Here is a 16,557-nt window from a genome sequence, read left to right as displayed (position 1 = left end):
CAAAAATGCCGTTTTTTACATAAGGGATTTAACCAAAAATGTATATTATGTTGTTTTTTTATTTTTCTATTTTTCCATTTTTCAATTTTTGAAGTTTTTTCATTTACAATGAAAAAAACTTCAAAAGCTGAAAAATGGAAAAATAGAAAAACAAAAAAACAACATAATATACATTTTTGGTTAAACCCCTTATGTAAAAAACGGCATTTTTGAAAAAAAAATTGTTTTAGTAAAACAACATTTTTTAATAAAAAAAATTGAAAATTTTACATGAAAGAAAATAGTAATTTTGAAACGTGCATTTCTGGCATTAGTTAAGCAGAGTAGTAATAGTTAAGCAGAGTTGGGGGGTGTAAAAACTCCAAAACTGAAAAATGTAAAAGAAGAAAAATGAAAAAACAACAAATTTTAAATTTTTGGTTAAAAACCTTATGTAAAAAACGACATTTTTGAAAAAAAATATTTTAGTAAAGCAACATTTTTTAATAAAAAACAATTAAATTGAAAATTTTACAAGAAAAAAAACTTCCAAAACTGAAAAATGTAAAAATAGAAAAAAGAAAAACAACAAAATTTACGTTTTTGGTTAAAAACCTGATGTTAAAAAACGACATTTTTGAAAAAAAATTATTTTAGTAAAACAACATTTTCAATAAAAAAACAATTAAATTGAAAATTTTACAAGAAAAAAACTTCCAAAACTGAAAAATGTAAAAATAGAAAAATGAAAAACAACAAAATTTACATTTTTGGTTAAAAACCTTATGTAAAAAACGACATTTTTGAAAAAAAATTATTTTAGTAAAACAACATTTTTTTAAATAAAAAAAAACAAATAAATTGAGAATTTTACAAGAAAAAAACTTCCAAAACTGAAAAATGTAAAAATAGAAGAATGAAAAACAACAGAATTTACATTTTTGGTTAAAAACCTTATGTAAAAAACGACATTTTTGAAAAAAAAATTATTTTAGTAAAACAACATTTTTAATTAAAAAAAACAATTAAATTGAACATTTTACATGAAAAAAATCCAAAACTGAGAAATGTAAAAATATAAAAATAAAAAATAACAAAATTTACATTTTTGGTTAAAAACCTTATGTAAAAAACGTCATTTTTGAAAAAAATTATATTAGTAAAACAACATTTTTTAAATAAAAAAAACAATTGAATTGAAAATTTAACTTGAAAAAAACTTCAAAAACTGAAAATTGTAAAAATAGATAAAAAACATGTAAAATTACATTTTTTTTGTTAAAAACCTTATAAAATTTACATTTTTTAAAAAGATTTTTCTTGAGTAAAACATTTTTTTTTCAAAACAATAAAAAAAACTAATGGAAATGGTTTTCCACTTAAAAAATTTGTAAATTTTATACTTATTGATATGTATGTATCGATATCTAAAATTTCTTAACCGAAAATTCTTCTTTACAAAAACCAGGTGTTCTCTTATCAAAGGTTCCATGATTATGGCATAGTATTCGTGGTAAACAACTGTTGCTAGAGTCTGCTGCGAAGTTATTACTGCAATCGCTTTGCATCATCCAGTACCACACTTGATGTATTTCTGGTCAACTGAATTCGTCAAATTTTTCCTCACTACGTGCCAAGTAAAGACTCATTATCCATTTAATCAACTCATATTTGTTTGTATCGCAGAAAGAGGATAAGAAATGGTTTTTAAGTTGCAACATTGTAATTCTGGCGTACAAGAGGATAAAGAACCCAACAATTATTGGTGCTTTATGTGCAATACGTGTCTTGCTCATTTCTACCTCAAAAATCTGGTCTTTCAGCTCATTCAGGGACTTGAAAACCTGTTGTTAATAAATCTATCTACATGAAAACCTTACAGATATTTTTTGGTCGTATGTCCGTAAATCGACTACGGTCCATTATCTGATAACCATATCATTTGCATCCCAACTATTTCCAATCAACTTCACAGTCTCTGCAACGACTACTAACCCGCATTTTTGAGAAAAAAAGCAGACATTACAAAACAGGCTTTTTTCGATAAATATTTAAATTCAAAATTGAACTTATGATAAAAATTGTTTTCGAAAATGCATTTTAAAACTCAATTAAATATTAGTATCAAAGTATTAATTCAAAAGCATACATGAGCTTCAGCTTTTCTAAGTGTAAAACAGAACATTTCAAATTATTCAGTCAATCAGTCGTCACTAAAAATACTAGTATCAGATATGAAATCATACAGGAAATACAAACAAAAATAATCTGCAAAAGGAATAACTTCTCAGATTGCTAGTCTAGTTACCATATAACTCAGTATGTCGTCTCAATTTGCCCGATGGAGGACACATTTTTTCTTTCTTGTGATCAAACTTCTGGCTTTCTACTTCCCTCTCTCAGGGTTTATTGACATCAGGGGCCCTTCTCTTGACTGTCTTTTGTGTACAATACGCCGGTTGCTCACATTTGAGGGAAGTTTTTTCAGATATTGCTTCAATTGCATCATGAGAAAAAATATGATCTTGGTTATCTGCACATTCATCGAGTACTTTACTGAGGATGGTTTCGGCAGAATTGAGTGAAGTATTTTCAACAGTGGATGCTCCCTGTACTTCTTTCGTTGTATCTTGTCCAGTTTCTGTAGAAAAATACAAGAAGGGGACTGCCTTGTCGCAATTTTTGCTGCTAAACTTGAGCTCAATTGCGTTCTCTTCCTCTATACTTGCAATGATACTCTCTGTCAACGACCCATTTTCCCAGTCGTCACAATCCCGATGAGGTTTCTGCTCCTGCAAATTGTCATACTCGTCAGACACACACCAGAGAAATTTAAGTTCTCTCTCCTCCTCAAAAAATCCCAGTTGATTTTCATACATTGGTCTATAGGACAACTCATAATCACAGAATTGCTCACGGACTGATCTGCTCAGTTCCATGTTGTCTGACACTTGCAAATTTGTGTTTTCGATGCGGTTTTTGTAGAAGTCTACAGTTGTCTGTTTGTATGGAACAGAGACTTCAGGCAAATTCTCGATAGCAATAATGAAGACCAGGAGCTGCCTCGGAATTGAGAATGGAGGATCAGCTACCCAGCCGTAGCAAGTTTTTCTCTCCTTTATAATTGCAACATCATCATTGAAATCGGGGAAGATGTGGGCTTTGAGATTTTTGTTCAATTTCACAGATTTGATGTTCATTATTTCAGCCTTTTTTTGGTTGAAGACGGTTGAAATACTAAAAAAAACTAAAGCTAAGGATAAATTACCCGTATTGGTGAATCTTTCTCACTGAAGAATTAATATGCTATTTGCGAATGAGTACAATGATAAAAAATGGCCATTTGTTTGTTTTTTCTTGCTTGTTTTCATATTTCATAACAGAAATGACTTACGTGGAATGGGAAATAGGAAGAGGTCCTGGAGATGACAAATATTCACCTAAGGGTTTATAAATGATAACTTGGTTTTGCAATAGAAGGAGCAAGAAATTGTCTCAAGATAAGAATGAAAGCTAGCTTTTGTTGAGCTGTTGAACAGAAGGAAAAAAGAAGCACAATGAATTGGACTTTTGTTTATACAGTATGATAAAAACTGAAATCATTATGACGCAATAGTGACGTAATTATCACGATACTATGAGTAAGACTTATATCACGTGAGCTCTGCATGCTTTGATAAAGTATGAAAATCATATTGCCGTTAGTGTGGATTATATTTTGTTCACATTAGTTCAATGAGCCCATACAATGCCTGGATATCCGCAATTGTGGCAATCATACGAAGTAGTTGAACTAAACTTTTTCTCAAAGAGGTCAGTGACCCACCTACATGGATGAGATCACCTAATTGTTCAAAATTTTGAAGATAGTAGGACGTAATTGTTGAACTACTATGATTAAACTGATGCATTTTATGACTAATTTTAGACGACAGTAAATAATTCGTGACAAGTTTGTGCTCATAAAACCTATATCAATCAGCGGAGAAGATTCATCATCACAAAAGACGATGTCTAAAGTTGATGTTTGTCAGGTCACTAAATAATTGGATTGTCGGGAAGAAATTTGATAAATACAGATGATGGCAAGATTGTCTAATTTATGATATGTTTTGGATAAATATTTGATGAATTTTTGTTATTTCGTTTTCTATTTGGGTATTTTTTAAAAATTCTAACAAATTGGGTGGAGTTTGGTTGTTCTTTGACAAGATATCTCCACTTTGTGGTAAAAATCGGTATTTTTCGGGAAGATTTGAGTGTTCGTTTGGCAATTACTGCGCAGTTTTTGCTAGACCTGGGTTTTTTTTGTCAGGAACTACGAATTTTTGTTAACATAAGAATTGTGTAATTTTTGCTTAAAATGGTGTATTTCTGGACTAGAAACGAGTATTTTTGGGCTAGAATTGGTTCTTTTGCTACGAATTTGGTATTTTTTTCAACATTTTGCTATTTTTGGCAAAATTGGATGTTTCGTGTCAAGAATTGAGTGTTTGTTGCCAATAAATGTGTATTTTTGGGGATAGGTGTGTCTTTCTTCCCTTAAGAATTGGAATGTGTGATTGAGGGATTATCTTGCTAATCCATTTCGTGTGAACAGTTTGGACATCATGCGGTGAGGTACGTGTTTGTAAATTGACATTTGTAAAATGTAATATGAGAAAACGTGAATGACCTAACTAATTTGCTGTTAAGTCTCTATCTTGCTAATCCCCTTCGTGTAAACAGCTTAGGCATCCTGCTGTGAAGTACGTCTTGGGAAATTGACATTAGTAAAGTGTAATGTGGGAAGGGGTCAATGACCTACCTAATTTGTTATTGAGGGATTATCTTGCTGGTCCAATCCGTGTGAACAGCGTGGGTATCAAGCTGTGAGGTACGTCTTTGCAAATTGACATTATCAAAGGGGAGCTGAATAAAGTAAGGGGAAAGAAACAAATGATTGACATATCGTAAAAAGCTTCGAAATATGGAGCCACTGAAACTTAAGTATAAACAAGAACAATAATTAAAATTTTACATTAAAAAATTTAAAAAACTGACAATGAAAAAAAGCGTCTTTTTAAACTTAGTTTTTTTTGTTTCCCAATTTAAGAAGAGGTATCTATTATTATTTTGAAACGTGCATTTCTGGCATTTTTATCTAATCATGTAATCTGTACTCAGCAAATGATCTTCAAATGCGACTTTTCTCTGATTTAAAAAGTAGTAAAACAAAATTATTTAATTACAAAACGATCACAAATACAATTAGAAATCACAAATATAATACATTATCAAAAAAATCAAGAGTCCAAATTCCGTATGCATAAGCTTTCTTCTCTGCACATTGAAAGGTTTTTTGGTGTCGATACGGATAGTTGCTACAATCCCAGTCAGTATCCAAGTTGTTGAGAAGTTTGGAAACTTTTGGACAACCAAGATCATCTAGATTCTCCACATCTCTACACAAGTATTCTAAGAGGAGATTACACTTCTCCAACCCCTTTGCAAAGTATTCAGTTGTAGATGAACAATATTGGTGAATGATTGATGACAACTCAGTATATTCCAGTTTTCCACTGTTCCAATTAATCCCATGTAAATTTTTAGTGTTCCACTTTGCTTGAAAAGTAGGTTTGTAGTCTTTGGGTGGGAGGAAACTGTATCCTAATACAATTCCGTCCTTGAAAACACCCAACTCCTTAACAATTTGCCCCTCCAAGCACTCAATATCAAACACAACGAGAGACATTCTTTTTTCTAGGTTAGATTATTAAAAAATGATTAGCAGTCTAGAATTTTGAATTAGATTTACTGTAAATAGAATTGCTAATTTTGGTAGTCACTTTTGGTGAATTGAGCAAAATATGGGATCTGGAAGCAACAAATAAGAAACTCTGGATGAATGAGGGTAACTGAATAAAATAAGGGGAAAGAAACAAATGATAGAAACATCTAAAAAACCTCGAAATGTGGAGCCAATGAAACTTAAGTATAAACAAGAACAATAGGGAACAAAAAACTTCGTAGCCAATGAGATCTTATAAAACATTTTTTTAAGACAATGAAACTTGTGTAGAAAATGATTTATGCTAATCCCTTTCCTGTGAACAGCTTGGGTGTCATGCTGTGAGGTACGTCTTTGGAAATTGATATTAATAAAGTGTAATATGGTTGGGGGTCAATAACCTTACTGATTTGTTGTTAAGGCACTATCTTGCTAATCCTTTTCATGTGAACAGCTTGGGTGTCATGCTCTGAGGTACATTTTTGAAAATCACCTAAGCCGTACGTAAATGTAAATGAGTCATCCTATCTAATTTAAAATTAAAACATTACCTTGCTAATCCCTTTAGTCTGAACAGCTTGGGTGTCATGCTGTGAGGTACACTTTTGAAAATTGACATTAGTAAAGTGCAATATGGTAGGGGGTCAATGACCTTATTAATTTGTTGTTAAGGCTCTATCTTGCTAATCCCCTTCGTGTGAACAGCTTGGGTATCATGCTGTGAGGTACACTTTTGAAAATCACGTAAACCGTACGTAAGAGTAAATGAGTCACCCTATCTAAATTAATATTAAAACATTACCTAACTAATCCCCTTTGAGAGAACAGCTTTGGTGTCATGCTGTGAGGTACGTCTTTGAAAATTTACATTATTCAAGTGCAATTTGGGAATGAGTAAATGACCTAATTTAATATTAAGGGATTAACTTGCTAATCCCCCTCGTGTGAACAGCTTGGGTATCATGCTGTGAGGTACTTCCTTGGAATTTGAGCGAAAATGGGCTATACCTAATCTTAATACATAGGTACTTCCTTTTACCCCCCCCACTCTTGCTCACGTTATACTACTCGAGTGGTTGCCTTCGTTAATACCCAGCTGGGGCTCAGAGATGCTAGCATTAGCGGGGTAGGGGAGGGGGGTAAGCAGAGTGGTGTGGGGGGGGGGCGATTGGGGGTGGGGTTGGGTTGAGTGGGGGATAAACTAAAGAATACAGCTTCAAAGTAAACATTTATGCCTTAAATATAGATAGCAACTGATAAAAAAATGAAGTGACACACAAGCAACTATAAAATATAATCAGCCTTCTATACATCGCTGCATAAAATTGCCATTGAAAAGGATTACGTTGTGCTGGAAAACTATCTTTGAGTAATAAATCAGTCTCGAGTTACGTCATAAGTAATCATAAATATCAATCACACAATTTAACTTAAAATTCATTGTAAACGAATGTGACAATAGACATTCGATAATGAATACAATAATAAATATATAAACAAAGCTGGCAGATTGCCAGATAATAGCCTCAATAGATTCGTAGATCTGCAGTCTCAAAAAAGACAGACCAAAAATTCGTCTTTTCATTGAAGGCTGATCTGTTATATTTTGATTAAAAATCTGTATAAGTTATTGCTGCCTCTATTAGCTGATCTCAAATAACCTTCATTTAGAGTGACAAACACCCATTTGACCTTATCTCTTTGAATTAAAGTAAATAAAGGTCAATTTCAAAGTGAGGAAGTCAGTTTTGAGAGTGAGGAAAGTCAAGTGTGACCAAAAATTTAATCACGCCAATGAACAAAAAAAAAAACTCGCTCCACTAAGAGCGGAAAATGACGTCACGCATGCAATTCAGTTGAAATTGCATGAACGAATGAACAAAAAGTGCCTGTGACGTCATATGGTCGTAACAAAAACCTTGACGATGAAACAAAAAAACATAGCCAGAAGAATTCCGGAAGCGACTCGAAGCATCAAAGTTAAAAAAACGTAATTAGCTGAAGCCATTACCTTTTGTATCAAACAATTAACTCATTACCTCCCCAGGTCTGATCTAAAAATTGATGAAATTTAAACCATTGTCAACAAGAGAAAAAATGCAGCAAAATTTTATATTATTGAAAACGTTTGGTAACGTTAAAAAAGGTCAGAAATAATTAGGATGGTCAAAATACTGATAGGCTGAAAAAACTGAGAGGGCTATCAATTGCCCTCAAATAATTCAGGATTCTAATCTCAAAAAGATTGTGAAAGCAAACGGCAGATAAATCTTAGAAACTAAGTTAAATTTTTCAAAAGATGATGCTCAAAATTAGGAATCAGAAAACAATTACCATTAGACTTCTAATCACTGCAATAACGACAAAAACAACACATACTTCTTCCTTGATTTATATATTCTAGACATGATTTCATAATAATTCAAAAACAAAATTAATCATAGAAAAGACATAAGCAACAAAATAATAATCAAAGGCAAAAAATCGTTTCAAAAAAAGTGCCAATGCCTGAAGAAAATTGCGATAAATAGTAACAGTTAAAAAAGTTGAAAAAGATTTTCACTCAAAGCCTCAGGACTGCCCTATGTTGAATGAAATCAATTGCAAACCAAAGAAATGACGAAAATATTTAATAAAGAGCTGAATTCAACTTTTTAACAACCAAAAAAATCAACATAACGAATATAAATGTAGGTGCTAGGACAAAGCTAAACTATACAAACCAGAATGTAAAGAAAAAAGAAAAAGGACACAATGAAAGGAAAACTGTAACAAAAAGACTAATTCTTGATTTTTGAAAGTTAAAAATCAAATTAAAAATCAAGAAAAACGAAAACATTTCCATGTTCAGCATTCGAGACATAAGAAAAGACAACGCGTCAGCCGAGACAAAAATCCATTCTCTTATGCAGAAGAAAAAAAGAAGAGGCAGAATTCAAACATACGACACATTGAAACATTTTGCAAAAAAAATGTTCAAAAAATTTTTGAGACTGCAATTATAGAAAAAAAATTTTGAACTGTTTTTCGCAAACTTAACGCCAAAAACTGATTGAATTTTTATTGAAACAAAATTAAAGTCCCTCATGTTGCGCAAAAAGACTATTTCTAGTAACAAACCAAAATACAAACATAAACCGACAAATGTCGGAAGAATTGCTCTTGAACGATAGGCGAAGCAATTTATTTCATGGTCTTTAGTCTAGATTAATTTTTCTTTATGGGTGCAAAAAACTTTGCCCCCACCGGTATTCGCACCACTAACTTCTCGATCCGTAGCCACCCGCACTAACCTCTGCGCTACGACGCACTTAGTTTTGTTATGCTGCAAACGATTTTATATTAGCAACTTCGTATAACTAGAGATCACTCAAAAATGATGAACGAAAGCGTGAAAAAGTCACTTAAGAAGTCAAAGAATGTTCTAGAAAAAAACTCAAAATTGTCCAGCGAAAAATTTGCATAAAAAAGACACACACGTTTACAATAATTGCTATGAACTGCGCTCAAGAGCAATTTAACAAAAAGTGACAAAAATTGGAAAAAAACTAACAAAATCGGATTAGCATATGTACAATTTTATAAAAAACAAAATAACATCGAGGTAGAAAGAGGCATTGAGTATACGAATTATCAAAAGCAAGTCGCTATATAAACTGATTTTTGACAAAAAGGCGGCTGAAAGATCCAAAAACGAAAAAATTACTAGAATAAAAACCAAAAATTAACTAAAAAATCAAGAAATATGTGCTAATTTTGAACTACAAACGCATTTTCAGGCTCTGCAAAACAATGTGGTATCAATTTCCGAGGTTCACATTTCAATATAGCATCAAATAAAAATTATTTCTACAAAAAACAAATTACAAGCAAAAAACTGGGCCACTTAGAGGAAAAAACGGCTAAAACCGGTTATCTATATGTGCCATTCAGTCAAAAACTACTTTTCAAAGTCGAAAAGTCATTCACTAAACGCGGCGCATGATCAAAAAACTTCTCTCGCTCAGAAAAAAATTAGTTCACACGGCAATTTTACTCACTTTCACTTTTAGGTCAAAACAGCGTCTGAACGAATAGTACTTCCGGTAAAAAAACCTTAAGAAAACCAATACTCCTCGTCGAGTCGTAAAAAACCAAGAGAAGGCCAACAATAGCCTCAGCTATCGCTCTGCGGCTATTAATAAAAATAAATAAACATACCCGGCAGATTGCCGGAAAATAGCCGCCGTTGATTCCAATAAGCATGACTGGGATTGAAATAACAGAAGATATTGAAAAAAAAAGATTTTCGTACAAAAACATTTTTTTAAGTCCGATTTATTTTGATGGCATTTCGTAGTTGAACATACTTCTGTTTCTTAGAGAGAGGCTACAGGGGCTACTATCAATAACAATCAGCATTAGAGAGAGGTAACTAATACTTATAGGACCGACGTTCAAATAGCGGGCATCTAAAATTGGGCTTTATGGGTTTATCCCGTTTCTATTTCTGACTTCAATTATTATACTGACTGTTCATTTTGAATTGCTTTGCTGAGCAACTGATGTTCAAAATCACTTTTAGCAGAATGAGAGAAGAGAGAAACTAGCCTAGAGAAGTCAAAAAGATTTCACGCAAAATGTTGAAAAGGCGGCAAAATGAGGTAAAGCGAAACATTTTTTTATTCGACGAAGTAAAAAAAAAAAAATAGGAGCGCTATAATAGCCGGCTGAGAAGATGAGGGCGGCTATTAATAAATATAAATAAAAAATTACTATTATTCTAAACATGTATTCCGGGAAATACAAAATTTTTTTACCTCCTCAATGATGTTTTGCAGCATTTTCTGACCCTCCTCCGATATGACAAATTGGTCCAATTTCAGGTAAACATTTTTGAGAGCAGTCTCGTAGTCCCCATTTAGAAAGCTGTCTTCTGCCACCAGAAACTGAACAAACTTACTCGAACACATCCTCGCCACCTCGGCTCCTATCACATGCTTCGCATTACAGCAACTCAAATTCACAAAAACCTTCAACTAATATTAACAGTTGCCTACATAGCTTTTAGAAAGTTCAATCATAGTCATGGTTATTACACATGAGCTTAATTCTTCTTTTTTACTAAAATCGTTCCCTACCTAAATTGGGAGTTTTGATTTTTTTAATTTGTCTTCCATAACCGAAGAAAAATCAATGTGTACATAATTTTTGGTGTCTATGGTTTTACAACTCAGCTTCATACTTCATAATGATAGAGCCCTGTCAATATCAGCAGAACAGAACTTCATACTTAGATATCTTCATATTATTGAGCTGCTATAAAATTGAGATCAAATTTGTATATCATCACTTTTTGAAATTTGACAGATAAAAGCCATCTGAAAAAGACAATCAAATACTGTAATCGGAAGAATTGGCTTCAAACAACGGCTATGAGTTTACGTACCACCATGGCCATCGAAAACAGCAAAGAGACTGCAATCTGGGACCTTTTCGATCACATCTGGGGACAGCTTCAAATCTTCACAACTCTGCTCGATATGTTTTCTCAGTGCGGGTATACATAGGTGCGCATCCTAAAATAGCGAGTAGCAGATGACAAACACAATCAGATGTGAAATTACTGTCAGGTTAATAACGATATAGTTCCAATACTTCGGAAATCAATCCTGTTATCTCAAATAGTCCAGTCATTTCAGATCGTGGAGCTGTCATTTATATTTGTCCAATGTACGAGCAAAAGAGAAAGCGTTTTAATCTCACTACTTTTATCTGAAAATTTAAAATACATTAAGCCATTATCTTTAAGGATATAAAACTATGGATATCAATTAGGTGAAAGGTACCTAAAATTACCTATGAGGTTAATTTAAATAGAAAACATTGCCGGTAAGAAGCTGAAAAATAGCCGCTGTTGACCCACTTGACGCAAATTGCGATTGAAACCAAAAAAGATAAAAATTAATTTTTCTAAGAGTCCTAGTAACTCCATTTGGTGACCAAAATGTGCATATTCGGTTAGATTTAAAAAAACACCTAATTCAGGTTATAAACTGAAGGCTATTACGCAAAATACTAATGCCAGCTAGCAATCGATTTAATGAACTTTGATAATCTAATGCACTGTGAATTAATGACCGGGCTTTATATGCTTATCCTGTTTCTTTTGATTCTGCTCTTTTGACTTTGACCGTATTCACTACATTACGTAAATCAATATATTAAAAAAATTGAATTCCATTCAGTTGAAACAGTGAGTGAGGTCAGACAGAAGTCAAGCGTGAAAATCGTGACTCATGTAAAACGAAAAAAAAAGTGACTAAAAGGAAAGGCGAACTAAAAAAACAGCAGGACAAAGACCTACAATTCAAAGAATTTTCATTTTCATTGACTAATTAAAAAACTAGACCTCCTGTTTCGGCGTGACCAAAATCACTACTCCAATTTGACTTCAAAAACCCTGAAAATGTGTGCAGATCTTAACGAAAAAGACAGCGCCCCAATACAATTCAGATTTGTTGAAAAGGAGAGCGCCTAGATAATAGCCGTTGAGAGGCTGACGGTGGCTTTTAAACTCTTCATGATCAATGTTGAAGCCGGTCTCAACAATTAATCTTCGGTTTGTTCTCCTCTCTTTATGTTATGTGAGTATTTAACCTAGTTAAACATTAAGAAATCAAGAAAAATTGAGCTTTTGCACATTTGAATAACTTATTGTTCCATTTCTTGAATGAGAGAACTTTACGCGGGACCGACTTTCTTTCGCTTAGACAAATCTTGCCCGGTTTTCAGGTCGCTCAGGTCTAACTTCTGTGGTTTTAAATTAAAGCTCGTTGACTCTACTCATTTTGAAAAAGTGAAATGTCAAATCGGCGTTTTTTTGGCAAACTTCAAGGCAAGTTACCTTTCTCATCATCTTGAGGTAATAATGGGAAACTTTTGGTCATGCTTTTTGATCTAGAAAAAAGAGGAAAAAATTCATTGAATGCAATTTCTGTTCAAGTAATTTGACAAAAAAATTGTATGAAATATATTCCCGCCACGCTTTCTGTCAATTTTGACAAAATTTGATATTTAGAGAATTCAGATCAACATACGTTCTTGCGTCTGAAAGCCTCCAGAATTCAAAAACAAATAGAAGTTTTCAATTCAATTTTTTTTGCGTCTATAGAAGTGACGCATTTTTAGTGTAATTGTTGCGAAATCGCTGTCTTTTTAAGCATTTTCGTTGCCTCGGCTGCTTTTTGAGGTTTTGTGTACCACTGTACAACTGGCTAAAATGTTGAACCTCTCCAATAGTGTTCTATTAATGGTCAAACTTATGAGACAAGTCAGAAAATTTGGGCTAAACTTGACATTTTTTTGCAAAAAATTAAGTGTTAGGGCACTTTTTTGTCTACAGGAGAAATTTCTGAAGCAGCAACGAACCTATTTTGGTTGTTTGGAATCAATCAGCTAACTCCTAAATCCTTGTATTATTGGAAATTAGCGACAAAAATTAATTGAAACAACTGATTTCTCTTTCTTTAAATTCTACAGCTATAGTGTAGTATAAAATAGTTCTACAGCGGAACAGCGGTCTTCTCTTTTGCTGCTAGGTCTAAAACAAAGATGTTGCTGAATGCTTCTTTAAACCTTTTGACGGTTTTCAAGCTTTTTCAGAACTATTTTTTGGTTTCGCATTTTTATTTTTGTGATGCCAACAAAATGCAAGAGAAAATTTTTCAGTGATGGTAAAAGTCATGTGGGGAAAAAGGGGGGTGGTAACAAGCCACACGCACACACAGTAATAGGTCAATTTACAATACTAATGCAGATTGGTATAAGAAAGGACAGACCTCCATGCTTGTGCGCCATCCTTGCAATCCGATCACTCCAAAAGAGACATCTCTCTCTTTGTCAGTACCACTCTCTCCTGGTCCATCCCTCTTAGGCTGTGACAAAAAGTTACCACCCATCTGTCTTCTTCTCTGTTTCTACTCTATTTTCTACTTCTAACAGTCTACTTCAACTAACTACTCGTTTCAGCAGATAAAAATGGTTGGTTGGCTTCAAGTGATCGCTAAGTTTGTCAGACCACACTATAAAAAACAGACTGTTGGGTTCAACGGCAAACAAAACACAAATCTGAAATACAACAACTAATCAAATTCTGCGCAACAGTGAATTTAACCAATCTTATTGCAATTTTAACATACTTCTTCGCTAAAATGTTCTCAATGTAGTAGATATTTCTTCGCTAAAATTTTCTCAATGTAGTAGATCCTATGGAAAAAGAAATTTGAGCCCAAAATTGGTCTGAAAACAATAATTCAACAATCTGGTAGACCATTGAGCTTTGTGTATCTGGACATCATATTAATTCAGTTTCACTGAAACGGGTTTCCTTTTAAGAGAGAAAATATCTCACCATTTCATTAGACATAGGGCAACAGGGGGGAGGGCGGGCAACAGGGGGGAGGGCGGGCAACAGGGGGGGTCTTCAACCTTTAAGAACCGCCCTTCACACCATAAGTATAAGTCTCTAAAACAGTTCTGTGAATCGCATACTTGGAGACGAGTGAACGGAAAGTCTCTAAGAGCACTTAATGCCCACTGGGTGCTACCTGTTTATCCCGTTTTTGAAGACGAAAAGTCAAATGGGTCAGGCGAAAAATCGGCCAAGCGAAAAATCGCATAAAAAAGACCGACAGGACTAATATAATTGCTACAAATTTCGTTTGAGAGCAAATAAATAGTTTCGTACCAACATCCACAATAGCTGTATTTCTTCACAGATACTTGGAAACCTTTAAGACCCATGCGACCTTAGAGGAAAAAATGGTCCAGCCCAGCGTAGCTAATGTCCCTGTATTCCAAGTTAGCTTCACTACCAACTTCTCCATAATTTAGCATTATTTCCTGATAACTTTAAGGAGCCACAAACCATTAAACACGTTTGACTTAACCACAGTCAGACTTCATATTGGTTCCAATTTCCTCAATTAAATACATTAAGCAGCACATGTCAACAGTGAAAATGTCATGTTTTATTCAGACGGATCTATTCTGTTTTGCCCCCCCCCTCCCCCCAGCTTAGTGGGCTTATATTTTTTACGCCCCCATGCGCACGTGATATTTTTTTACATAGTAACGTGCTTTATAACAACATATAAATTGTACCTGGGGCGCAAAAAAACACTGGGGGGGGGGGGTGAAACAGAATAGATCCATTCAGTCTTAATGTAGTACATAATTGAGCACCCATAACAACAACAAAACCCAAGTAGGATTAAAAATGTGAAAAAGAACGCATGTGGCGATACTTTTTTAGCCACCTAGCTATCCGTGCGCATGTATGCACTACATACTGATTGAACTGAATTAGTATTATTATTAGCTGTAGTTCTCTTTTCTATTTTGACAACATAATTCGAGTATGCGAGTCTGTTCTTTTCACTTCCACAGTCATAAACAGGTCATTTAGCTGTGCGAATGAAGTCAGGTTGTCTATGCTCTTAGTTTGCTGTTGTGTGAGTGCAAACGCAGCTAGTATACTCAGCATCAGGTTAACAAAGAGCTGCCGCAAAGCGGGCGCTCTCAAAGGCTGTGGCGATGAATGGACAAGATCGCGTGTTATAAATTTGATAGCTTAGCTGAATGAATAGATGAAAAAAGAATATAATTCCCCGATGATAGCTGATTGGAGTGCTGCAAAAATATTACATCAAAAATTATATTTCTTCGCTTCAAAACAGTAGAAATGTGAAATAATCGCGATTAGGGATCAAGTGTTCTAGGGATCAAGTTTTTTTCTGCAGGCTCGCAATTCCAACATTAAATTCAAAACTGCTGTTTACGCATTTTGTCAATCTGTGCCACATCGGGTCACAACAAAATCACACATTTGCAGACCTGACCTCGGAATGGCAATAGTAGACGCAATTTATGGGTTTCTATAAAACCCATTTTTTTTAAAAAAAAAAAACGCAAAATAGTGACGCATGTTATCCATATTCTGTCATCCACATGCTAAAAATTGCAATAAAAATAGCAAATTGCTCTGAAACGACTCTTGGGAACTTTCATTAGAAAGCTGATTAAACGAAGGCTAGATTTCAGTTCCGCCGTAATAACTGAAAATTCAGGTGTCAAAGCAACCACACGAAAGAACATCGACAGAATTGTCTAAAAAAATCAAGGCCTGCGTTTTCGTGAACTTCCATATGAAGAAAATAGGATATTTAGCAATGAAACTTTTATCTTAAAAAAGCTTAATCACATCACATCGAGCTGATACGTTTAAAACGAATTTTTAATTGCCATTTTTCAAAAAATGCTGCCATTCATTGCATATATCTAAATCAACAGCTAAAATTTTTTTCATAGAATCTGAAAGTCTGGTCTCAAAAAATTGAAACAATTCGTTACTCTCTTTTTAAATCAAAAATATTAAAATAACATACATAAATGACTAATGTCGGACCGAATTTATTTGATCCAATTAACCCGCAAACGATTTTTTTTTAAAAAAATTTGGTTTTCAGCTATGTTTTTGGGATATAATACGTAAGAACTGGTCGCATTTAAAATTAAAACACTCAGTTTTGACTTCTCTTACGAAGATATATGATGTCTTGGGAGTCAAATCCAAAAATCAAAGCACGGCAAATTATTTTTTTGACAGAAAAATTGCAATCGAGTGCAACAATTGTGAAAGAGTTGCCCTCATTAAATGAAAGACATCCTCATGATGTCAAGCTTAACTCTTCTCAGAGAAACCCAAGACTTGGGCTCTGCTCTGCCCAGAAAAATCGAAGTCTGTGCCTCTCTCTGTCCAGAGAAGT

The 16,557-nt window shown here is 33.8% G+C and overlaps 1 protein-coding gene across 1 annotated transcript in view; it reads right to left on the bottom strand.

Moving 5' to 3' along the window:
* Positions 1–13,877, bottom strand: part of LOC142339656 (uncharacterized) — a 64,424-nt gene extending 50,547 nt beyond the window's left edge. Inside the window, exons 1-3 of the mRNA XM_075389850.1 lie at positions 13,570–13,877; positions 11,178–11,307; positions 10,549–10,718 (exon numbers count right to left, since the gene is read on the bottom strand). Of these exons, the coding sequence (XP_075245965.1) occupies positions 10,549–10,718; positions 11,178–11,307; positions 13,570–13,689 (420 nt within the window). The 5' untranslated portion in view covers positions 13,690–13,877. The remainder of the gene's footprint in view (positions 1–10,548; positions 10,719–11,177; positions 11,308–13,569) is intronic.
* Positions 13,878–16,557: the final 2,680 nt, after the last annotated feature.

Source organism: Convolutriloba macropyga, chromosome 5, assembly GCF_964194025.1.
Source record: "Convolutriloba macropyga chromosome 5, txConMacr16.3, whole genome shotgun sequence".
Lineage (NCBI taxonomy): Eukaryota > Metazoa > Xenacoelomorpha > Acoela > Convolutidae > Convolutriloba > Convolutriloba macropyga.
Note: the sequence above shows the minus strand (reverse complement) of the source record. Positions and strands in the feature narration are given on the sequence as shown.